The sequence below is a fragment of the Eutrigla gurnardus genome (genome assembly GCF_963514095.1).
Source record: "Eutrigla gurnardus genome assembly, chromosome: 17".
NCBI lineage: Eukaryota > Metazoa > Chordata > Actinopteri > Perciformes > Triglidae > Eutrigla > Eutrigla gurnardus.
Window position 1 is genome coordinate 4,981,194 of NC_139928.1, and position 27,006 is coordinate 5,008,199.

General features: G+C 43.1%; 1 protein-coding gene across 1 annotated transcript in view; it reads right to left on the reverse strand.

The window, feature by feature from the left end:
* Window positions 1–221: 221 nt before the first annotated feature.
* Window positions 222–27,006, reverse strand: part of grin2da (glutamate receptor, ionotropic, N-methyl D-aspartate 2D, a) — a gene marked incomplete at both ends in the record, with an annotated part of 166,154 nt that continues 139,369 nt past the window's right edge. The window contains 5 exons of the mRNA XM_084031483.1: window positions 222–1,437; window positions 1,964–2,203; window positions 2,533–3,380; window positions 16,153–16,323; window positions 18,959–19,020. Coding sequence (XP_083887609.1) covers window positions 222–1,437; window positions 1,964–2,203; window positions 2,533–3,380; window positions 16,153–16,323; window positions 18,959–19,020 — 2,537 coding nt within the window. The remainder of the gene's footprint in view (window positions 1,438–1,963; window positions 2,204–2,532; window positions 3,381–16,152; window positions 16,324–18,958; window positions 19,021–27,006) is intronic.

The window sequence follows — 27,006 nt, forward strand, 5'->3', positions numbered from 1 at the left end:
ACAGCAAGCACAAGATTGCTTCTGTTTTCCTTTGACCTACCCCATAGTGTTTGTTTGTTTGTTTGTTTGTTTGTGCAGAACTTTAGCAAAGGGCTCAGTGCGTATACTTTACTGATTTGACTGTGCAGCCATGTTTCCTGCCAGACAGATTCAGATCCAGATCACCTGCTTAGCCCTAGCCTCGCAGGGGTCCCTTATGACTTTTGATACCTTGTTGAACTTCAGACCTCACTCTCCACGCTGGAAAAATGGGCTGAGCCCCTTCTTGAGCAAAGGCTCTTGGCTTTCAGGGGTAAGTGAGGAGACTGAGGAAACCTCTGAGGCTGGGGTACAGAACGCAACCTCTGGTACTGTAGTTTAGCGCTTGCCGACGCCATAGAGGAGGGCTGGGGTGCCCCCGGAGTGGATGAAACTACAGAGGGGGAGGATACAGAAGAGGAAGAGTTAGGGGGAGGGACATGGATAGGGTGAGATGAGGACGGAGGAGCTGGGAGTGCGGGCAGTGGGGGAGGCAAGTTTGGTATGAGGCTCGGAGGTGGGGATGATTGCCGTCCTCGATCTCGATCCCTATCTGTTCTGCTCTGTGTTCGCTGCTGGTTACTGAGGTTTGACTGGCTGCCAGATTTTGATGGATTTTGTGAGCGATCAGGTTTCGAGGAAGATGATGAGTCATGTTTGGGCTTCAGGGGGCCACCAAAACTCCGATGGTACAGCTCTTCCTGGCTTCGAGAGGTTATGCGGGCCCATTTTGTGGAATGAGTGTGCCGATGGTGTCGGGGGGAATGACAGGACGAACAAGCTGCGCGCCCTCTTCCCTTGTCCTTTGACTTGCGTTTACTCTTCTTCTCATCCTGAATGTGGAGTTTGTCGACTGACCAGTATCGTCGAGGAGGTGGTGGAGTGAGCGGAGGTGGGGGCCAGTGTGATCCTGATCCCCACACTCTGTCTCCTCCACCACCACCTCCGCCTCCACTAGAAACCCATCCACTTTCTGCTGTCCCCCACCTCTCTCCTCGCTCCAAGAACAGGTCATCTCTACTGTTGATGCTGCCAGCTTTATCCCTGGAGGGGTAGGTGCTGAAAAACCAACCTCCCCCGCCAATCCCTCCAACTGCCCTGCCTTCATGATCCTCCCAGTACCTCTCAAATTTTCCAAACTCTCCTGAAGAGCCATCATCATCAGAGTATATTCCGACTACCTTATCACGTTCTCGCTCCTCATCTGACATTGTCCTTCCTCCTCCACGTCTCTTTCCACGCCCCACTTTCCCCCTCTCCAACTCAGAATCTTCATCCTCACCCCCTGCATCTGACTCCCACTCATGGAAAGATAACCCCTCCTTTGAGTGCATCTCACTTCTTCCATCCCGTCCCAGCAATGGCCTCCTTTCTCCTTCGATTCCTACAGTATCCCTGTCTGAACATTTACTCTTCCTCCTTTTAGAAGAGACAGGCAACAAGGGCAGAAAGGCAGATGGAATGGTGTCAGAGGATGCGTTGACCCCTCCCCAGAACTTGACCGATGTCGAAGGTTTACTGGAGCTCTGATAGTGCTTGCTGTTCCTTCTTCTGATTTGTCTTTCTTTCCCTCTGCTGTCTTCCCCATCATCCCTCTCTTTATCTTCTCTTTCCTTTCTTTCCTCTTCCCCTGGGATGTTCCATCCATAGCTTCGGATTGAGCTTTCACTCTTTTTCCGAAAAGATTCTCGCCTCAGTGGTGGGTATGGTGGATAATCTGGTGTCCCTGATTTGAGTTCCTCTCTTTTTTCAACATCTCCTCCCTCCTGCTCTGACCTCTTCCGCTCCCTCTTCCTTATCTTATCGTCTTTCTTCCTCTTCTTTGCTTTGCGCCGCTTTCTCTCCCTTTCTCTCTCCCTCTCCTCCCTCTTCTTCTTCTTTCTGCCCTTCTTTCTCCTTTTCCTCTCACGCTCCCTTTCTTTGTGATGTCTCTTTTCCTCTCTACCCACTCCTCCATCTCCCCGGCTTGTTGTTCCTCCCCTTCCTCGCTCTCTGTCTCCCCATGATGCCCACCACTCCTGTAATTGGGCTAGCTGGCTGCCTGTCCTCTCTCTGCCATAATCCCTGTGAGGGCGTGGCTTTCGCGGCGGGACTGGTGGAGGTGGCGGACTGCATGGCAGCGAGCGTGATGACATGCGACGAGAACGAATCTTCCTCCGAGATCCCAGGAGGAGACTTGACTCCTCTGTAAGCAGATCTGAATCATAATCATCATCAACCGTAAGTTCCCGGTCACCTGCTCGATATCGGAAACTCAACGAAGAGTTGTAGGAGCTGTCACTTGAGCAGGAAGAGGGGGAATTTGACCGAGACATTGAGACCGAGGATGAAGAAGAGGACGAGGACGATGTAGAGGAAGAGGAAGAGGATGAGGCACTGGAGCATGAAGAGTAGAAACGGCATGGGGAGGAGGGAGTGGTAGGAGTGTGTGTTGGGGAGGAGAGGGGTACAGGCAGAGCAGGAGGTGGAGGGGGACGTCGCCCTCTCCGACCACCTCCGTCAGTCACTCCATACCTCCCACCTCCTCGCCTTCCCAGAGGGAGTATATTCTCATACAGAGGACCTCCTGAGCTTTTTCTCCTTGCCTGAGCTAGACTTCCTCGTCGCCAGAAAGGAGGCCTTCGTGGGGAAGATGGGATCAGTGGAGGGGGCTTTGGGATTAAGTGCCCTGGGCCTTGTTGGGGGCCTTTAGAAGGCAGCCGTGGCATCCCTGAGGCTTTGATGCCTCTTGGATTCGATTTGGGAGTCTGCTGGGGGCCCCCTGCCTGTTGTTCAGAGTTAGCCCCTAGACCCTCTGGATCTATAGGACCATAGTAGCGCTTATATTCGTCTAGCCCTGTGTCACCTCCTCCCCCTGCTCCACCTGCAACTCCCCCTTGCAGGCTCCAGTGCTGTCCCAGGTTCGGCTGAAACTGCGGAGCCTGAAGTTCAGTGATCCCTCCTGCTATACCCCCAACACCCACTCCCCCACCACTTCCACTGCTCATGACCTTCTCTGGCTTTGGTCTGTTCCAGCGATCAACCACAGCTAGTCTGCGGTCATGGCGAGGCAAGAAGGAGGAGCAGGGCATGGGGCCTTCCAGCAAGGGGCTGTTTGAGGGTCCTAGAGCCATTGCTGAGTGTCCTGTAGTTGGCGGCGATCCAGGTAGCATGGTGGTATAGGTCGGCCCCTGTTGTTGTTGTTGGTGGTGCTTCTGCTGCTGTTGCTGCTGCACCATGGCAATGGCAGTTGTATTATTTATTGTGGCTGTAACAAGGTGTTGTTGGGCTGCAGTAGGCATGGTAGTCATGGTGTGGTATTGGGGCAAAGAGCCTCCTCCTGGTGCTGTCTCATCCTCAAACTGGCAGCAACTGTACATCCCCTGTGTGGAGAGATAAAAGAGAGATTGTAGTTAGACCAGCAAGCTGCCAGGTATGATAAGGAAGAACTGAGCGTGTATGTGTGAGACAGAGAGACACAAAAAAAGAGACCGACAACCCTAATTTAGCAAAGAGAAAACTGTAGAGCAGTTTTGATCTGATACCTACACAAATAATATAAACGCTATATTCTGAAAATTGCTAGTGTCATTGTTCCAGCCTTTACTAGTTTTGTCAAAATAAATCCAGATTTTTAGATGGACTTTCTCTGATTTCATTTTCTCCATTAACTGCCTAAACACACCTGGTTTATTTAGTTAATTTGTTTTGAAGAAAGAGGTTGTGGCTGTAATATTGTAGGCTACTCCTGTATAGAAACTAACAATAGTCAGTAGCTGTAAAAACAGGATAATATTTGGAGTCATCCTGTCATCTTGTCTTGATAAATAAACACCATATGAATGCTATGCTGAAGAAAGTCTGATAAATAATACCCCGCAGCGGATCCAGTTAAACCTGTGACCGGCTGCCACATCAAGAGACGATTTAAATGTATCTGGGCATATTTTTATTTATCCAGCCCCACTTTTTGTTCAGTACATTGCATAACAACCAACTGTGTAACTTTGCTGGCTCAACACATTTTCCCAAAACAGTCTCCCGTATGGAAAGAAAATAGCTTTATTCTGTTTCTCAGCATCCTGGGAATCCCTACTAGTATTTTGCTTCTAGCTGTCTCTCTGTCACATCTCATATAAAGGCAGACAACATGGAGTGCTGGCCATTACATGAGACTTTCGGAGAAACTTTGAACTGAATTTACCAAGACGTCAATTTTCTTACACTATCAAACCAAACAAAGCTTCTAGAAAACAAAACATCACTCAGCCAGGACAGAACTGGATTTTTTCCTCGAATCCACCGTGAAAAGGAGGTATGGTGGTGAAGGAGCCTCTGGAGAAAAGAGAAACCAATGAAACAGAGCAAAAAGAGCCAAATCTATTTTGTCATTTTGTAAATAAAACTAGTGACAGATGCCAAATGTGAAGAAAATCACCTTTCCTCTCGGCTGCAAGTTTGCTTACTTTACCACAACCAAACAAGCTTAATGTCTTCTAGGTATTTTCCAAGAGCACAAATTAAGATTAAAATATTTATTTTCTTTAAATTAATAAAGTAAACTACAACCAGACCTGATTCAGTAAAAAGCATACTTATATTAAACCAAACCAAAACCTTTTCCTAAGCCTAACAAAGTACACCTCAAAACTAAAAAACAATATTTTGAAAAGACACAATGCATGTTACAAGCGAAAACTGTAAATTTCTTGTGAACACAAATGTTTATTTAAAAAAATACACATGCAATGAGCCGAAACTGACACATCACTGACTTGTCCCCCTGATGCTAGAGGGGTAGCTATAGAGCATCATAGTTTGAAGCATAGGGCCACTGACCGAGTAGCAACATTTGATGACCAACATCAAATCACAGCAGCTAAAATAGATATCTGACATTACATGTATTACATATATACAATCTACAAGGCTTCATTAACCAGGCAGCATTTGGTTACGTGTTTGTTAGGTGTTTGAAGCAACTGTAGCAGTGATCACATAAATGGTCCTCATTTATATAGCGCTTTTATCCAAAGCGCTTTACAGGAATGACTGACATTCACCCATTCATACATTCACACACCGACGACCACGCAGGGCGACAGCCAGCTCGTCAGGAGCAATTAGGGTGAGGCGTCTTGCTCAGGGACACCAGGCACTCAGCTAGGAGGAGCCGGGGATCGAACCAGCAATCTTGCGGTTACCAGCCAACCTGCTCTACCTCCTGATCCTTTATTTTAAGTTGAAATAGATATGGGTCTCAAGATTGCGCTTGGCTTGCAGATTGTTTGGTATTTATCATTTAGTTAAATATCCAAGTATTTGAAATTGCGATAAGCAATTTCAGATTGAGTCATGCATGATTGTCTCATCTGAATATATATATATATATGTGGTCCCAAAACCAAACCTTGTGGAACACCCCTATAAAGAGTGACTGGGCTGAACATGACATGACCATGTTCAACAATCTGAGATTAATGAGTAAATGTGGAATCACTTTGCCACTTTATATCTAATGCCGTCACTCAGCAAGTTGTTAATGAGTAATGGGGTCCACACTGTCGAAAGTCTTGTTTCAATATGACATGGGTATACAATCTCATTTAGATGTGTCTTGGTGCTGATAGTTGTTGCCACTTGAGTGTAAATCAGATCACTTGCTTTTAATAAACTATTCCAAACGTACATGGTGAGAATCAGTGTCTTTTTACCATCGCAGCAGTAACATCCACAATGTTTGATATGGATAAAACATGAAATAAAAGAGTTGGAGTTAAAATTAATTGAAATTAGTAGCTCCTCATGACATCTTTTTAAATTTTAAAGCCTGAGCAGACTCAATCAATTACTCATGTCAGATGAGCAACACTACCTTTACTGTGCCTGCAAGCTCCTGCCTTTGTATATTTACACCTTGCTGTAAATAGATGGGACTCAATTAGCAGTCCTGTGGAGTGCCATGTAAATCACGAATACCCTATTATTCTTCATACGTGGAGATGATTTATAATATCCTTCAAGATCTCTCACATCTTAATGAACAAATGTGTAGGGCCTTGTATAAATCTCTGTTCCCCTCCCAGACACGGATCTGATGGAGAGACTGTATTAATGGCCCTTCCGGACACATGAATCAGCAGTCCCGGCGGCAGAAGTGCTATCGCAGTCCCCAGAGCATCGGGCGCAGCACACTGTGAAATTGAAACTTGGGTGAGTCACTGATTGGGTTAAAGCATGCCACAGAGGCCAGCTGCAGAGGCTTTAAAGCAACATATAGCTTGGGAGGCAGAACCTAACTGATCCAAGGGATTGCCCTTTGCGCAGAATTTATGTTTTTATCAACAGATAAGAGTAGGTTGCTCATGCAAGATAATATGCCAAGTGTGCGTGTGGATGTATGAAGAGAGGTGAAATTAATCTCCAAAAGGGTCAGCAGAGAAGGGATGAAACGTCAGTGAATATCTGGGAAGGGACATAATGGATTTTTACCCACGTGGTCGATAAAAATTATCAATAAAACAGCGGAGTGTGTTCAGTAAATGGCTCTTCAGCCTTTTATCAGTGCATACACAAGACCTAGAGGTCTTTAACAGGACACATGCCTGACTGAATCTGACAAACTCAAAATTCAGCCAGGGGTTTGAGCATGCATACTGGGGGTTCAGGTAGGGTTTTGGCACTCAATACATTATTAAGCATACATTTCATAGTAAAAACAGCATTTTGTCTCAGGATTGGTTTCTAAATAAATCTAAACAAGTTGGCTATTCCTGAGCTGTAATTTCTTGTTACTGACTGGCCGACATATTCAAACAATATATCTGCGGCAGCAGACAAAATGTGGGCCCGGCAGAATTATTGGTCTAGCTCTATTTCATTTTAATTTGTCCTCGTTTCACTTGACCACACAGCCCTCCACATCAGAACACAAGAGCAGAAACTAGTTATTATTGAATGTTTATATTTTTATTGTAGTTTGTTTCTTGCCAGCCACGTTCATTCTCTTATATGAATTTCTTGACATGGCTGCTTTCATACCACACCTCAAATCATTTTACTGGGCTTTATACAAAACAAATATATATGCGGGAATAGAAACTCTTTCAGTTTATAGCCACTTGGCAAAGATATTGGCTGTGTCCAAAATGACTTGCTACTCACTTTTGGACTACATAGTTTGCCTTTTCATTGGGCTATCTGAATGCATGGTGAGAATTATTACACTCTATTTAGTAGATTCAAAGTATCCCACAATACATGGTGAAAAGCAGTGTCCAACCATTGGCCACTAACCAAGCATTTTATACCATCACTTAAATTAATTCATTAATTTCACTGAAGGGCAACTCAACAACATAGCTTGTTCATCACAAACATGCATGTGGGTATTCACTGTGGAGGCTTGATTGTTGACGTTGATTTGACACGTTTGAATTGCGTGACAGCTATGACATAATTGACGGCGACCCCGAATAGTGTCTGAAAGTGTTCTTCACATTTTGCTGATGAGCTCACTATCAAGTCCTCTTCAGCAGTGAGTAGGGAGAAGTATATATTTTTTTTAATTACATGTTGTCATTGTCTTCATCTCACACGAGGCAAAGTGGTGATTCAGTAGTTGCTTCCTAGTTTATTGTTATAAACGTGTCCTTTTTTCATTAATCTATGATAGATTTAACCTCTGTGGGTGGTGAGTCCTATATTAATGTTACCACTGGTCGAGGTCGTTCACTTGTTATGCAATTCTTCATGATGATGTTTTATCTGTGTATGGCCTGGTATGTTTTTCATATTAATATATAGGCTTGGGCTTCGTGCTGAAAAATGATCGAAGCCATTTAACTCTGCCCATGCTCAGATTGAATGAATGGGTCTGTGTTGGACTCCAGCCAAACTCCATCACTACAGCAGGGATCTCCTTCCGGTTTGTGGGTGATGTATCTATCTGATTAGCATGGGTGAAGTGACAGTTTATTCCTACTATTTTAATGTTTCTTTTTGTGTTCAATGAATATTTTACATTTCATCTTACTTGCATCGTGCTATTCATTTTAAATTCCATTTTTAATCCACATTATGCTAGATGGGGACTGTTCGTTATTTATGGAATGGACCACCGGAGGAAAATAGGGGGGTTATGTCTTTGTTGAGGGGTGGGTCACCCAACAATTTTTAGTCTGGTCCTTTTGTCATGAAAGTGCATAAAGTGATCAGAGGTCCGAATAAATAACTTAAAATAAATAACGAACAGTCCCTTATGTAGAAATTTCATCACTTTCTCCTTTTTGTCTTTGGATCTCTCTGTGTTGATCCTTATCTGCCATTTCAGGGTTTGTGTACATCTTTCAATGTCTTGCAAACGGCAGTGACATTAACAAAAACACAACGACATTAACAAAAACACACTAACATTAACAAAACATGACATTTACAAAAACACAACCAGCAAAAGAAATAGATTACATTGACAAAACACGACATTAACAAAAACACAACCACAAAAAGATAAAAATTACATTGACAAAAACACAACGGCATTAACAAAAACACAACAACAAAAGAAAGACACAACGACTGACAAAAACACATTAACAAAAACATGACATTAACAAAAAGACAACCACAAAAAGAAAAACACAACCACAAAAAGAAAAACACAACAACCTGAACAAAAACATATTAACCTCAACAAAAACACACTTGCTATGACGACACATCATTGCTGAAAGGACAAAAGCATGCCCGTCTTTTTAACAGGTGGAAGGGCTGCTTTGATGTGGAGGGAGGGACAGATTGTGACGAGCGATCGCAGAGCAGTTTGGGATGAGATGTGCGGTCCCAGTAGTTCTGCAAACCGGACCTGAAGTCCACACAGAGGTGGTCCAGCAGTGATGACGATGTAGTGATCGCCTCATTATTGAAGAAGAAAATTAATGAATGAACTGCTGGATGACTGTTTATTTTCAACGATCCTGGTCGGGTCCACCAGGGGCCCGTTTCACAAAGCAGGTTCAACAAACTCTGAACCTAACCCTGAACTCTGAGTTGACCAACTCTGAGATGGGCAACTCTGAGTTTTCGGTTTCAGAATAGCGGTTTTGAATTAGTTCAGTCAACTCTGAGTATGTAAACTCTGAGTTACGCGCGTGCCTGCCGACTCTATAAAGCCATCATCAATGGAGCTCCGATACTACGATTCACCATGGCAACCGGGAGAGCGTTATTAGATATTACTGAGTGTTTATGTAGAAAACGAGCTCATCCTGAGAAAGCGGAGCACCGTAACTGCAGCAAAGTAGCGATAGTTGGCGTGGCAGACAATTACTGCCCGATCTAATGTGTATAACTGAATGAAACAGTCGATTGATCTAAAGGTAATAACTCTTTATTTTCAGCTTTGCACAGCGACACTGTGGTGTAATGCGGCGTTCACACCGGACGCGATAGACGCGAATACAATCGTGTGAGACGCGTGTATCGCGCCGCTTGACCATTTTGGACTATTCGCGTCAGACGCGCCATTCGCGTCATTCGCGCATGACGCCCATTTTTGAACCGTGGGCGCCCCTTTCTCCCGCTCTCTTTCCACGTCGATCATGGCTGATATCTCCACCGTTGCTGCACTGTACCTGCTGTAAAAGTCCAGGAAACGCCGGAAAACCACCGCCGTCGTGTCTGGGTTCATGAAGTTACCGGGTCCCACCTCCTCACCGACCTTCACCCACGCCTCCTCTTTTTTTATTTTGTCCCGGTAGAACACCGCTGTGGTGTCATAGAGCACCGGGTGCCCACACACAGCAACAATTATATTCTCCTCCATGTTGAGTGTAAACAACGGGTACGTGAGGGAAGTGACGTCGTCGGCTTGAACTCGTCGCTGATTGGATGTCGCGGCGCGATGCCGCCTGAAAAGTTCGATATTTTCAACTTTATTTGCGTCGCTTCAGACGCGCCATTCGCTTAATTTGCGTCAGACGCGCCATTCGCTTCATTCACGTCAGACGCGTCAGACGCGCCATTCGCGTCATTAGCGCCAGACGCGCCATTCGCGTCATTAGCGCCATTCGCGCAGCGTCTCATCGCGCCAGACGCTCCATTCGCGCCGCCTCCGCCTGAATCGCGTGTCATCGCGCCATTTACATTGATTTTCAATGTAGAGTTGCCGCTCAATTCGCGTCTATCGCGTTCGGTGTGAACGCCCCTTAACGGTTAGCAACGCTGCCCACGGTGAAGGCGACAGCGGTTCAATTCCCGTAGTTCACAAAGTAGCGCAATGAATAAATTATCATTTTCATTGGGTGTAATCCCCCCAGGCACAGAAAGAAAGTGGCTGCAGTTGAAAATTAAGCATAAGAATATTGCGCAAATACGTTGACTAAGGCATATGATTTTAATCATATTTCACATATTAAACAGTAAATATAATCAGGTATTTCAACACAGGAATGTACCTGAACATTTCATAAATCTCCCATTCACAAAAAAGCTAGCTCCGGAAAGAATCTGGTTGCGGATTATGTCCGCAATATGAAATGTCGGAGAATAGTGTTTAGATAATATCTAATGTGATTGAAAGGAAAGGTAATCAAAATCCTCTCCCGACGCAAACCTGCTAGAATCACTTTTATTTCCATATCGATTAGGTTGACGATGAAAGGACGGCACATTTTTTCAGAGTTGGTTCAGATTCCGGAAAAAGGCGGAGACATGTAGGGAGAAACTCAGGGTTTGTTGAAGCAAACCTGCTAGCGAGCAGGTTAGGTTCACGGAGTATGTTTACCCGGGTTACTGACTCAGATTTATGCTGAACTGGCTTTGTGAAACCGAAAAACCAGAGTTTCCCTCATCTCAGGGTTAACTAACTCAAGGTTTTTACTAAACCTGCTTTGTGAAACGGACCCCAGGTGGACTTCAGGAGGTCGGTCATCCAGTACTACTGGGACCGCATATCAGAAGGAAGACCAACGATCTCCACGATCCAATTGTTGCGCTGCTCTTTCTTTTTTCATGAAGTGAGTTGATCACAGAATCTCCCTCCCTGCTGATGACTCCTGTTTTTATTCCTGTTGTTAATTTCCGCAGCTAATGTGTATTAAAAAACGCATCGGACTCAGTGTGCGAGGTTCCTGTGCGCAATGAAGTTTGTCGTTTGATGGACAAAAAAAGCAAAACTATTTGAAACAATGAGCCTGGTCATTTCTCTGCATGAGAAATAGGTGTGGCATGTGAGCGTGTGAACAGGTTGAAATGCGTGCTTGAGAGCCCTGCGTAACCGTTCTGTCGCAATGAGGGCAATAAAATGAGGGCAATACATATTTACTTAATCTGATGCTCAATGATGGCCGTCTGAGCCGTGAGTGACCTGTGTGGCGTAAAGCAGCCCTTCCAGCTGTTAAAAAGACGGCGTGCTTTCGTCCAATTAGCAATGATGTGTGTAGACTTTGGTTGTCAAATGTCACTGTGACCTCACAAAAAACGTGTTTTTGGCCATGCCTCAAACATTAATTTGCTAATTTGCAATTTCACATATATGTCTATAAAATGATGACATTTTGGACAGTCATGGATGTAAACTGCAATATGGCTATGGTTGGCTGAGGCATTCAACCGTGAGTCGGCGATTCTATTTTATGTGCATGAGTTTTGATTTGGGGTTGTCCCCTCATATATTGCAAGTATAATGTCAGAAATAAGAGCTGTAGTGTTATTTACTCTGCCTCCTTTTTATAGTGCAATAATAAGCCTCTTCAGCTTTGCATGAATTAGCCATTTTCTCTGCTTTATTAGCCAAGAAGAGGTAATGAATCACAATCTTAAGTCATTCTAACATGATGGTGTTACCCAAAGATTGGTACTCATCGAATATTCCATCAGTGTTTTCTGGCCAAAAAGAGTATCTCCCTGGTGCTATATGAAGCCTGTTTTCCACATCAACGGTTTCCCCTCCAACACACCTCCACCCTCCCTCCTTCTTTCTGTCCCTGTCAGTTCTTCCCCTCCTTCTGGACTCTCCCTCACACCTGATATACTGAACCATCCTCACTCACAGCTGCCTCCTCGGCCGGCTCTCTTCTTATCCCTCCCCTACCTCCCCTCTTCTCATCATTTTCTCTCCCCAATCACAGCAACCTGTTCTTTTCTCCTACCTTTACCTTATTCCTGTCTTTCCAGGAATTTAATCTGACATAGAAACAAAAATGTAGTCAAATGGACATTCCTCTTCAGATCAACATAGCAGGATGGTCAGAATAGCAGCTATTTGTATGCCATTGTGGCCATTGTAGTGGGCCACATCCATATAAAGTAAAAAGACTTACAGCCAGTTATGGACTCATTCAGGTGAAGTTTTGAAGTAACCACTAGGAGTAGAGACGTAAGGTCACGAATCATCAGAGACACGGACTGAATTTGTAAAATGTATCAATGCTTCACCCAGACACCTTTGCTATCATCAGATGAGTGACAACTTTTTCCGGTTTATTTTTCTGTAACAGATGCAACATTAACAAGCTAGCAAGCTCAGTAGCAGAAGGCTAGCTTGTTAGCCAGCACATTGATTTTGTCATTCTTTAATGCCACCCTGGTCAGCACTGGGTCGCCTCACTCTCCCACCGCTCCGGAGAAGGACAAGATACGTAGCTAACTAACCAGACTTCTGAAGACAGGACTCCCTTGTTTCCACATTACATTCCTGTTCTTTCCACTAAAACTGCCCCCTCTTCACCTCCACCCCTGGAAAAAAAACCTGCACTTTGTCACACCTAATATGCTGTATGACAAGCTGGGGACAAACTAACAGCTCATCACTAAAGCCATTTCTTTACAAGAAAACCCACAGTCAAAGTCTTGGACCAGAATCCTAATAGTTCACATCATTGAATTATCCTGAATAACCGTAAACGTTTGAGCTGGGAAGATGTAATTAAATACAAAAACATCTGCCTGGTCTACGAAATTTTGTATAACACCACTCCTCCTCCTTTTAAGTCATTCATAATCCAACGACGAGCAGTCAGATTAGCAGAAGTACCTAATCCCATTTAGGAAAAGCAAATTTGGTCAGCTATCATTCTCTGTTACAGCAATGCAAAACTGGAATTCAGTACCCACGCATAAATGCATACTTACTCCACCTTTACAACTCACCTTAAACATGGCTGTCCGTTTATCGTGTGCTTACATTTATCGTGTGTTTGATATGATATAATCATTGATGCTGCTGTTACGGTCGCCACTGGCTACCGTTAAGGGGATTGATTGTGGTTAGTGTGTGTTGTGTTTGATTCTGCCCGCTGTGTTTTCCCATTCAAGCCTTGGTCCTCCTGGAGCCGACACCGACGCCTACTGCCTGCATGCTGTTCGGGAACCCACCAATCGGGAGCCATCAATTGTCTCCAGCTTGTTAAATAGCCTGTGTCCACAGTCAGAGGGGGCGGCTGTGAACCTGAGTCAGTTCAAGTCGCCGGAGGTTACACTTAGTTGGGTCTAGAGAGTAGTGGTCGGTTTTGTTAGCACTGCCTGGATTTTGCCTGTCCTTAGTTTGTTGTAACTCATTTGATGTTGCAAGCTGCTGGGTGCAGCCCTCTTTTTGTTCCTCGTTGTATATTTTGCCAGTTGTTCATGTCTCCCTATGTTTTGTATGGGTCGTTTGTTGGCACCTGTGTAGCCTTTGTGGTATTGTATTTGCTTGTGCTCAGCCTGTTTTTACGGTGAATTAAACGCACAACGCTTACCAGAACTCCTCCAGTTTCACATTCCATCTCTTTTCTTATCATACTTATGCTGCTGCTCTCCATAACGAGCTGGGTCGTAACACTGCCCCTCCATCTTTGCTCCCTGTCTGCAAGTTATGTGCCTTCAATGTTGCCGCAGTGACTATTTTCTTTTCCCTCATCCCTTTTGTATTGTTATTATAACATGAACTGTTATTACTCGTGATTGCTTTGTGATTAATTGCTTTTCTGTTCTTGCTCCAATTGTGTGCAATATGCATTGTTTTTCTTTTTTTCTTTTTTTTTTTTTTTTTGCATGAAATGCTTTTTTGTCTTAGTTTTCATCTGTGATTGCTTGCTTGTGCTTGCACCTTCTGTGATATGTTTGCTGTAATGATATCTGTACTGTAGTTTATTCTTTTTAACTATTGTATTTCAGGGTGCCTATTGACAACAGGCCGGGGACTACAGCTGGAAGCCATATAGGCTAAAGCTGCTCCTTACAGTTACTTAAAGTGGACTGTCCATGAAATTATAAACTAACAAACTAAACTAAACTGTACTGAACATTTCCAGAACCCTGAATTGAACGTACAGAAACTGTACTTGACGGGGAAAAAAGCTGTGCGGAAGCTAAGTGATCACTCCGTCCTGGACCTCTTGGCGTGATTCCACGGACAAAAACAATGATGTTCCCCCTTTTTGGCTCTACCTCCTTGTGCCTCGCTGAGTGCCAGAAACAAGTCCCAGTGCTGAATAGCTACTACTTCTGTGCAATCCATATCTTGATTGTATCTGGAAGCGGTTCATTAATCTTGATCATCTGGGTCTCTGTTTTTCCCTGAATGAAGTGAACTTCATGGCTACAATCAAGGGAACAGGAGATGCTGAAAGCTTCTATTCCTTTCAGTCCATCATAACATTTGAACCCGCATGCATCATTTACCAATGCTCATCAAGGACTATATTATCAATCTGCAGTTCTTGACTGATTAGTTCAACCCTCTCAGGCTCAGGGAGTGCAAATCACTGAGATCAGCTGCTGAAGTGGTTGGTTAAAAAAGTGTAAAACCCTTTATTTCTTCGCCATCAGTCTGTACAAGCTTCAGAGTAACCTTCCAAGGAAAACCCGTCCACTTCAGTTTTTCAATCATGAGAGACTTCATTCAGAGTGAACATTTTGTATTACACAGTGCATGGAGAGATGAATAGTGAATATATTTTGGTGATAATGTGATGTAGTGTATTCTTGTAGCAGGCTGGGCACCGATATGATGGAGACTGGAGGTGGAGGAGGGTTGTATCGGTTTGTACTGAAATGACAGCTGACAAGTGAGAACAGTTTTTTTTTATTTGACAGTAACTATGTGATTTACTTTGGGAAATCTGGTCAGAATCTGGTTAGCAGCCAGAAAGAAACCCGGATTTTAGTGAATTAATGTGAGCCTAATGAGATTACCAAAAGTCAAGTTGACTTATCTTATCACGTCACTCATTAGTCGTGTGATTTGTTCGTGTCATTAGTCACGTTAGTCGTTAGTCAGTGAAAAGTTAACATCAACCACAATCTTTTCCAAACTCTGTTTAGGAAGTGTATTGACAAGCCGTCCCTAACAAGTTCAAAAGTGATGCTCGAGGCAAACTTAGAGTGTCATAGTTTGATGCTTAGGAGAAACTGACCAATCACAATTATTTGAAGGGTTGGGCGTCAGACGTTTGTGTATAATTTCTGTGTATACTTTTTTTGACGTGTCTTTTTTTCTATCCTGTTTTTATGTGAACTCTGGCTTTAAAAGTAATTTTCCTGAGTTGGAACATCAAGTTAACTTTTGACCTTGAACCATTATGAATGTTCTAATTGGCAATCTTGCCATCTGGAATTCACCATGAGATAGAGAACCATGAAGAACATATTCATTACCACCTCATTGCTGCGTTCAATACAGTTAATCAGTTTACTTACTCCATTTTTAGGAAAGTCGTTCAGAGAAGTACATATTTCTTTTAGTGTGCCCCAAGGCTCATTATTCAGCTTCATTTGTTTCGGACTGCATATGGAACCAGTAGGTTCTTATAGTTGATATTAGTTTCTGTTGTTATGCAGAAGACACCCATTTGTGCTTCACATTCAGTTGATAGGCTGTTTTATTGCATGTGAGAAAAAATGTCTACAGATTAATAAGGATGCATAATATGGTGTGGTTACTGGTGAAAGCCCACACTTTCAAATGAAAATGTGTTTTCCAATTACATTTGTACTGTTTTGCATGTTTTTGTAGGATTGTGTTGTATTACATCTTGTGGTTATTTAAATCTTCAAACCTAGAAAATACATTTTTATTCTTTAATGTGTTTTTCTATTGTGAGCCAATACACTTGGATGTGAGGTGTTGTTAAAGTGTATGGAAGGGGGGGGGGGGTCTTGGTTGCCTAATCTTACCCTGCTGAGAGCCAGGAGAAAGTCCATTCCGCCAGATCGCTTGACACAGTGTCGCAATTTCCAGTACACCAGATGCTCCCAGGCAAATACCAGGAGGCTGAGGCCCATGGCCACCAGCAGCATGTAGAAGACCCCTGCCATGTTGTCGATGTCAAGCTTACTGCTCATCACCTGGAGGAGAGAAGGAGCCGAAGGGGGGAGAAGATACGAAGGAAGGAGAGAAATGGGAGGCGTGATATGAAGAAAGAGCAGGGAGAAGAAATAAATGAAAGGAACAGGAAGAAGAGGTAAAAGGAAAGGAAATGAGAGGGGAGGGGCAGAGATGAGATGGAAGAGTATATTTATCACTAACGAGGGTCAATTTGTCTCCCAGACTGCAGATAAAAAGTTAATTACAACCAGCAGCAAAGGATCCTTTGCTGTCATTGGATGTCGGAGCATCCATCTGTGATATTTTAGGGCCTCTGCACTCAGAACTCTCATGCAAGGACCAAAACATGTCAGCCGCCGCATTATATCTGGTTCGCATCAAACAAAAAATAGCTTTTCAGACTGTGTCATTTATTCAGCCTCAACATTTGTAGCTCTCATCTGCTGCCAGACCACATTCCCTTTTGAATCATTGCTCATCACTGAACACCAACGAGCACATACACCTGAAACTGAGATAATTTGCTCTTTGCAGTGCAGTTTTGTTTGGTGTGTGATTGCCAGCCAAACCAACTACAGGAAACAAACTGCAAAATGCAGGGTGAAATCTGAAAGGCAGCAGTTTGTATTTGGAGGCGAAAACCAGATGAAGTGAAGGCAAACAGCAGTGTGGATGTGTAATCGTGAAGAACAACAAACATAAATCTCTTCTGATTCCTTAAAAGCTCTGAAGAGAATCATATAACTCTTTTTTTGGATTTTTGTGACGACTTCATGCATTTAACATACAGCTGGTACATTTAGTTTCAGATTGGAATTAGTCTTTTTTTCACATCGTCAATAATTATCATGATTTTTGAACCCCTCCCCTCTGGCAGGAGGCTGCGGTCCATCAGGACCAAAACCTCACGCTACAAGAACAGCTTCTTCCCGACTGCAGTGGGCCTCATAAACAAGGTTCGGGACCCCCACTGACAGACTCTAACCCCCCACCTAGTAACTACATAGTTACACTAACACACATCCTGGACTAGTATCCCTGATCATTGCACATATCATCATCTCTTTATATATTGTATATATACTGTGAACTTGCACATCCAGTTTTGTTATTTTTTGCACTCCCTGCACAAACTGCACTGCCTCAAAACAGTTATATTGTACATACTTGTTTATGTCATATGTTATAGTGTCTCTTATATATATTTTTACTGTAAATTTCTATTCCAGTACTTTTTCTCTTTTTTATTACATGTTTATTGTATGCACCATACACAACCAAGACAAATTCCTTGCAAGTGAAAACTTACTTTGGCAATAAACCTGATTCTGATTCATTTAAGTCAAAATAAGATAATCCTTTATTAGCTCTAAGGTGGGGTAAATTACAGGATTACAGCAACAAAGAGGCAGAACAAAACAAACATAATAAATAAGTAAAAACATAAGTAAATGAGTAAAGATATTATAAATGAGTAAACACTCAAAAAATAATATAAAAAATGAAGGTTTCTTTTTTCCTGCGATTAATATGCAATACATTTTTTAAAACCGACATGAATACGTTCACCCAGAAAAATAATATTTTGTGTACAGAGAGTACAGTTTAAAGTCCCAGTCGGCAACATTTTTTGATCATATTCACTGAAGCCGACACTACGCTCCGATAGAACAACATAAATCATCCGGTTTTAGAAAAAAGTGCGCCTCTACGTGCACGTAGAGCCTGTTGTTTGTTTTGCAAAAAATCGACAGTGCCCGGATCATCCTGTCCGCACGCAGGGCCGTGTTCGTGCATAGAGCCCCTCCCCCCTCGGGTCGTTCCACTATCCCAGGGGGGAGGCGGAGGGAAGTAGCAACAAGCTTCCAATTCCTCGGTTAAAAAACGAAACGAGGAGGTCCAAAACAACCAAGGAAAAGAAAACACCGGTGGAAAAGGAGGAAAAAAAGAAAGATTGCTACGGTGCCCGTGATAAAACCAGAGTCAACATCGGACCCGCGTTTCAAAGGTGGTGTGATCTAAGGGATTTCAAAGGGCACGAAGTCGAGGGGAAAAGTTGTAAACATTCAAAATCTGAGTGCCCTCCATCCGCCGGACTTGCTGACTGGGATTTTAAAAAGTGAGGTAGCGTTTGTTTTCAGAGCTGTCGCACCATGTGCAAAGCTGACAGCCAATCAGATTGTGCAGTGATCCGAACAAAGGCAAAAGCTTTTATGCTCCATTTTGACCTTTCACAATAAAAGCCCTATAGACATATACATTGTATAACAGTTTTGCATTTTGCTTAAAGGAAACTCAGTAAACCAGAACAGTAGCTCGGGTGATACAGGCAGACAGACAGGCCTCAGACAGACAGGTAGGCCTCAGACAGACACTACTCTGGGTCAGTAGGTTGCTGGTAGTTGGTCCTGCATGAATCTATTCAAACCTTTTATTTAAAAGTGTTGCGACTGTTGCATAACTGCTTATGAGTAATATTGATTCAAAATATTCACAGTGGAGTACTTTATACTCATTATGTTCCATCGGTGTGTAAAGGCCTTTACTGAATGGCTGGCCGTGGTTGTGGTTGGACTACATTAACTTTGTTGTGAAAACGGCACAGAAGCTGACTGAGCACCAGGTTTGTGGAGAAAAAGGGACAAGATGCCATACCTCGATCTTATCATTGTGGCAGATACCCGACAGCCAGAGACGCTCCAACATGTCGATCTCATCTGCAAGAGAAAAGGTTGGAGGGAGAAGAGGGAGTTCAGAAACAGGAGAAACTGTAAGAAATGAAACAACGAGATGAGTGACGGTTTATTAGGTTTAAATCTCAAAAGGAATGGGTGAGCAGTGGAACAAGTAGGATGAATCGAGGAAGGAAAAGACTGGGAGGGAAGAGTAGTTAAAACTGTACAGCGCTGAAGATAAAAGAGAAAGGGGATTACGGCCCTTTTGTTATGAGAGTAAGGTGTCTGATCCCCGGGGGGAGAAGGAAGAAGCCAGAGAAGCAGCGAAGAGGGCAAAAAAAAAAGAGAGATAGAGAGGGACAAATGATGAAATACAGTGTGAGCAGGGAGAAATGAGGAGAGTATCCTTGTTATGATGTTCAAAGTAGAGGAAACTAAGGAAAGATACCTTAAAGAGGAGATTTTGTGTGTAGGGCATTTCACTAAAAACTACAAGCGATGAATAAAAGCACACAGAGAATGTATCTGCCTACTTGGCTGCAGATGATACAAATTAAAAGCATTGAAATATGAAGTGTGAATGACAATAAAATTAGAGGCAGCGACTGGAAGTGAGCAAAGCCCCTTTGAAGCGGCTCGTGAAATGGCCTGCTGTCTCACTGAGGGCAGGGCATCACGGCGGCGCAGGGGAGATGAAAGGCGGGAGGGGAACATACGCAAATGTCACACTTCCTGCTCAAACACACACGTAACGCAGAGTGTGAGTCTCGGTGCTCGCCATCGATGCTTTAATCAGGGAAGAAGCAGCGGGAAGCAGAAGCACGGTGGAATGTACAGAACCTCGTGGAGACAGACGTGCAGCAGCCCCCCATCGGGTGGTGAATACACTCTGAAGATGTCCCGTTCAATGGGACTTCCAATTCCCAAAGCTCACAGTCACAATGTGAAATCGACCTCTGGGTTAATTAACACCAGCAAAGCCCCGCCACGCAGATTAGAACCGCCGCCACCGCCGCTCTCAGGGCCCCGTGTTGACTGAAACGTCAAATCCGCTCGCACAAAAATACAAATCTCACTCCGACGTGAGTCATCGCTGTGTGTGCCACCTTTCAGTTCCACGACTGACAGCCACGCGCAGGCGATTCAGACTCAGAATTCAGAATTAAAGTGGGCTCGAGGCCACCGCGTGCAAGATCCTGACAATAGATGCTAACACGCGTGTTCCTTCTGTGTGCTCACGTAATCTAGTTAATCCAGGTTTTCAATGAGTGCCTGGCTCTCCCACTCTCTCCCACTTTCTCTCTTTATCTCCCCGTGAATACCTTTAGACTAACAGTGAGGGGGAGGGAGCCAGAGCTGGTGATTGGGTAACAATTCAATTAAGTTTAATTTAGTTCTATACTAACCTCCAGAATGTGATAGCTTTACATTTGTCAGCAATTGAGGCTTTAAAGGGCCACTGGGAGCAGACATGTACTGTACTGTATACTGTAGGAGGAAGACCAGCAGACCTGATGCGTTTGCCACTTTTTGTTATTGTTGTGTGTCTCTCTGTCATCATTAGACATCCTTTGTGTCATCATTTATGTCTTTTTGTAGTCATTTTGTGTCTATTTGTAATCGCTTTGTGCCTGTTTTGTTTCAGAATTTTTATGTCTCTTAATGGTCATTTTGTGTCTATGGTTTTTGTCTTTTTATCATTTGGTGCTTTTTAGTATCTTTGGTCTTTCTTTGTCTTTGTGGTCACTTTGAATGTCTTTTGGTTGTTGTTTTGAATCTTCATTTGTGTCTTTCTGTTATCATTTCATGTTGTGTCTTTTAGGTTTTGGGTTATGAGTTAGTTTTGTATGTCTCTGTAGACATTTGTGTCTTTTTGTTTCTCTCTATAATCATTTTGTGTCTGTAGTTTTTGTGCTTTTGCCACTGTTAGACATTTTGTCTTTTTTTGGTAATTTTGTGTATTTTTCTGTCTCTTGGTGATCCTTTTTTTTTTTTTATCTCCGTGGTCATTTTGCATCTCTACCTGGTTGGTTTGTAATCTGGTCAAGTGGCATTTTGCAGGTAAAAGTAGCAGCAGTGGTCTGGATGTCTGGATGTTTGAATGTTGAGTTTTGAGTCGAGTCAGTAAATGAGGTCAGGGCGTAATCTGAGGAGTTGACATTATCTAAATGTTGAACAGTCCAAGGTCCCAGTCCGAGTTACGCTATAAGAACTACCGTAATCGACAAAAAAGCAAAAAGATATGAGGTTCACTTGCAAGTATTGTGTCATGTTCATTTCAATTATGCAATATCCATTCCAAATATTCTGTATCATACACAATCTTCAAATATTAGCAATGATTGGGTGCAAGATTATATTGTATTGAAAACAGTTTTCTGTATAATGGAACTGAAAGATTGCTTGATTTAAAAAACAGAATAGATTGTTTTGGTTTAGCCCTGTCATATTTCAAAAGTTGTTCAATTTCAAATTTGATTAAATGTTCTTACCTGTCACATTTAGATTGGATTCATTTTTATACTGAGCTTTATTCAATATGAGAATAACTGCGGACAAAGCAAAAATAGAGGCGAATAGAGGGATGAATATTGGACGGGACAGAAACACAGCAGATCATTTAAAGTAACGGCTTTGTTTTGTGAGTGACAGAAGCAAATTATAGGAGTCGCTGCCTTTCCTGCCGTCGTGTCATCGCGGGGTTTGTTTGTTTCTTAAAGAAATTGTTTATGTGAAAACTGAAAGTGATTTTTTTCAGCCGACGTGTAAAAGCACAAATAATGATGCGACAACCTCTCCAGCTATATGGGGGGAGTCGTGTGTGTGAGAGGCGGCGACGTACAATGAATCCTTACGGAGATGGATCTCTACAAATATTAAACTTGTCAAGCTGCAAAACGCTTGGAGTAGTGGGGGGGTTTATTAACAAGTCAGTGCCAGAACAATTTCAACTTTAATAACTATCTGATCTTTTATTGTCCCCTCTCTTCTCCCATAGACACTGTGAGGGGACCATGGTTCACCGGGGTGAACTAAGTTCTGCTCAGAGGAACGTTGACATCAAGCGAGCTGGCGGAGGTTCATGTATAAAAGGCCTTTCTTGTGTGAGATATGAAAAAAAGATTATAGAGTATAATAGAAAGAACACGCAAAAAAGCTTTGAAAGGTAAAATTCCTATTATAGCATCTGTTTATGCGTTTTTTTAGTTGTTTTTAGATGTTGATCCCAAATGATCTGTGAATTTTGTTTGACTCCGAAACTAAAAGAGACATAAAAAAATTAAATTGCAGGTTCAGAGGATTATCTGCGAACTTTATTCCCAGTCTATAAAATTAAAAATCAACATCGGGGTCTCTGAAGACTCGACGTCATCTGAACAACAAGAAATTTCCCGAGGGTCTACTACAGTTCACATCCTCTGAGCTAAAAGCTGTTGACATTGACATTTTCTTTTTATCATTCTTTTGTGTGCAAAGTGTTTTTTATCAGCTTTGCTCAGTCAGCAGGAATCAATGTGAGTGACACAAAGGAGAAGCAGAGCGGAGGCGAACTTCAGATGCACGCTGCTGTGGGATTTGAGTCCAGGTGCACCATCAGCAGTTGGAGCAACACGCATTCCTGCACGTCGGTCCTCTGCAGCGTCTCTCTGAAGGTGGATTATTTTGGAAAGACTGTTGGAGACACAGAAACCTCAAACAATGCGGATGCCTGATTGTGAGTGTGTTTAAGTTATCTTAGTATGATTCCAAGTATATTAGGTTATGTGACTGAAGTTACGTCAAAAAACGTGTGCAGGAATGTCAACCGCTATTCAAGTCCGCATAAAGTCAAAAGTCAAGTTAGTAGTTACAATGTAGTAATACGAGTTATAACTAATGATCACACCCCATGTGAAAACAAAAGTCAGCGCTGAGTTGAGTCAACGTTAAGTACTCACACCACATACAATGAAAGTTACGTATCCAAAGCTACATCACAGACGGTCACGAGACTTTCACCCAGGACACCACTGATCCCGTCCCGTGTCAAACCATAAGTCACTATTGACTTATTTTAAGTAGCTATGTTACGTAAACATACCACCAAGTAACGTGTATTCAGCATAATGTGTATTTCTAGAGCACTCATTACAAAATGTGGTTCTCCAACATCCTGGTCACCAGGGTGGGAAAATGGTAATTTTAAGGGTAAATCATTCATTTTTAGGGGAACCAAGGCCATTGAGTAAAATGAGATGGTTTTAGCTTTCAGATTGATACCATAATATCCCAAATTAATAATAAAACATTAATTATGTATTAAAACATTTTTAATACACATATCAATTTAATATAACATTCATTGGAAAACTATTTTTAAATTACATCTTACATAGGAATTACTACTTGAAAGCAATAAAACATTATGTATTCAATCTTTAATCACTTCAATCGATGGGCCGTCCCTCTCATTATCGCTCAGTGTTCAACCCCGCTGTCGAGCCGATTTAAGACTGAAAATACTGTTGATGACTGTAAGACACAGCAGGATTCTGGGTCGGGCTTGGTGCCTCAGACTCGTGGTGTGAGCGGTACCAGAGTGGAAGCGGACCGTTACTTTTATAATAAAACGCTCTCTGAGCAAAATCAGCTGCCCGCTCACGGACAATTGCTCGTTTGCTCAGCCGTTGATGCAGGCCAAGTGTTTACTAGAAATATGTATGGATATGTATGTATATATATGTATGGAGGTGTTCAGCTGATGGGAGGTTAATATGGTGGAAGTGCAGGAAGTATCGGGTTTTATGGGCAGTAGAACTAACACTAATATTGGCCTCGACCGAACCTCCAGTCTCCCCAGGTCTGTTTCTGGGTCTGTGCTGTGGGTCTGGCTCCTCTCCCGGCTCCCTGATAGCTGTCAGGCTGATTCACCTGTTTCCAACTGCACACCTGCAACCAATCTACTCCTCACCCTCAAGCGTTGCCAGATCGTCGCGGCAACCTCGGAGGTAGTTGGCCGTTCGTTGCTGCTCTGTTTTGTGCCATCAGAGTGATTTCTCTTTGCCGTTTTATTTACCCAAACTCTCTATTTCCTCGCGTCTCCGGGGTCGTTGCACCTTCGACTCCCCTGGCTGCAAGTCTGCCTCTGCTGATCCTCATCAACCTCTGAGCATCCACATCCCCTCTTTCCTCACAATAAACCCTCCATTCACTCAACACTCTGAGTCACTGCCATGGGTCCACCAAAGCAAATTCACTTCCTAGTTACGGTTCAAAGGCTCCGATTCATTTTCTGGACCAAATTTTCTCAGGAATTAAAAATGATGATGATGATGGAATTAAAATAACACAGAGAAAGATTAGATTTGTGTTTGCCCATATCTCTGAATCTCATTAGCATCAACACGTTGAGGCGTTATGAAAACAATAGCATAGATTCTCAAGAACAACTGCCCACTTCGTCTGACATTATTATTTTGCCAAATAAATCTAACTTTTACCAAACTAAACTGATGTAACAACCTCCTCATTCTGAGATCACAGTGTACAAATATAAAAGTAGCACACAGGCATAAATACATAAAATCATGTAAAAATGTTCCATCCACCTTCAGACTCTGCATTTCCTGCAGCGATCGCTGTCATCAGGCTGAGACAGGCCACCTGTGCGTAGTCAGCCACAGTGGGGAGCTGACAATCAGCTGATTTATTACCTGTATATGTGAGACCAGACTGTTTGCTCGTTAAGGAGGGGAGGAGGAGGCATAAAATCCTAGAGTCTATTAACAGTTTCTCACCTTTTTAAATCATCTGCGTGAAACCAACCCTCTGTTCACCCTCTGATGATGCAACGTACGCCATGAGGTATAACTCCACCTCATGAATTGGTGATGGCAGAGAAAGAGAATAGAATGTCACAATCACAACAAAGTGTCACGCCGGTGAGGTTTGTCTCGTCTTGGTTTTTGTCTTGTCATTTCCTGTTTTATTTTAGAAGTAACTCCCCTCTCGTTTCAGGTCACTTGCCCTTCCTCATGTGTTTCCTGGTCTGATGTCATCCCTGATCCCTGATTGTTGTCACCTGTTGCTCGTTATCCCTCTGTGTATTTAAGTCTGCGTCTCCCCTTGGCTTGGCCAGTTCGTTTAGTCTCTCGTCACGTCAGGACCCTCCAACCACAGACCATAGCCTAGCTAAGCCAAGTGGGTATTTTTGTAGTTTTTGTTTGTGGCTCATAGCCTGTTTTCCCTCCCTGTGGAGCGGTCTTTTGTTTGTTCTTTTTAATTTAGAAATAAAAGCTGTTTTTACTGCCTCTGCAAACAACAACCGACAACAGCCATGTGTCTGTGAGGGAAATCACTATGCAGAGTTAGCGCTGCAGAACATAAGAGATAGAGCCAATCGAAGTGACTATGGACAAGAAAATATTTGACATTTATTTCCATGGTTAGAAATTGTTCAGTTGAAATACTGGGCGAGGCGAAGGGGAGTAAAACGGTGCTGGATGTTGCCAGGAGACTCCTGAATGATGTGGCCACGGGGAGTAGATGCTCCACTGAGCGAGGGATTTGTGCCAACTCAAGCAAATGGGTCTGGGTGATAGAACGGGAAATGTTGTGAATGGGATCCTTTTAGGTGAACACACTTTTTACACTGTATGTAAGAAGGCTCACATCACTGTGACGTCAGCAATTGATTTGTGGCTTTGAAGCCTCAAGTTTGGCATTTGGCCCATTGCACATCTGTCTTATTTTTTTTTTTTTTTTGGAACCAGAAGAGACACACAGGGATGTAAGTAAGTAACCGAGCTCTGAATAATACATTTTTCGGTGACCAAAAATGTTACAACTGTGAAAGGGTTTAAGCGATGTCAATCACAAGGTAGTCCCATTCTAAAGCATAGCCTGCTTTATCATCATGTAGCCCTATGGGAATTTTGGGTATTTCACTATTTCTGTTTGGTATTTTTATTTTGTTTTATTTACTGTTAGACGTGCTTTCTAAAGTCTGGAAATGTGTTTAAATAATGTTTGCATGCATTTTAACGTTAGTTTAAATTCACGTAATGTGTGTGGATTGGGTGAGAACCAATCAGAAGTCGGGGTGAGAGTTCGACCTGGTGGAGGAAGCCGGACGTGAACGGGACTCAGTGTTGCCAGGTGTACGATAATTATCGTATTTGTACGATAATTTTGCCCTCTGTACGATGTACGATCAATAATCCCAAAAAAGACCAGAAATACGATAATTTCACCATTCCGTGAATGTGTGGTTGTAATTGGTTGTAATCAGCCTGTCGCAACTGTCTGTCGGAGTTTTTTTGTGAATCTGAAGGCATCTGTTTCACGATTGGCTGGAAATTCCAGCCAATCGTGCTTTTCTATATGTGAGCTACGAGTGACGTGTATGCGTTTGCCTCAGAACAACGGCCATGATTGGCTGAATAGTCCGCTGCGCCCGCCCCATGAGTGAGGGAAAAAAAAAAAAAAAAAAAATTAAGAAGAAGCAGAGCCAGTCTGGAAGAAGAAGCACTGAAAATGAGTGAACATGTTAGACGCTATTCAACACTAGAGTGACTACAGCGCATCAATAGACTTGTTATTTTGGTTATGACGGGTGTACGATAATTTCCCTCAAAATACGATAATTTTATGTCTCTGGTACGATAATCCTACATTTCTCACCTGGCAACACTGTCGGGACTAGCGGAAGAACGAGACGGGAGGAGGAAGAAAAAAGGACGCGAGAGCGAAGTGCTGGACACTGCGGCTTAAAAGTTCGGTAGAACGCCGAGTTTTAAGGCATGTTACTTTTAGATGCGCTAGAACACCCGGCCAGTGTGTTTAGAGGAGTATCTAGGAGTGACTTTGGGAGTGCTTCGGCGGTGAAGGACTCAGCTCGAGTTTCACCGGCGAGAGGACGGCTAATTCGACGTGAGCTAGCCCAGAGTGTCAGGAGATTTAACTAGCGGGTAGCCTGCTTGGCGGACCCCGTGGGGCATTGCTCTACAAGCTCATCCATCGCCTGGACGTCTCTGCTAAGCTGTGATG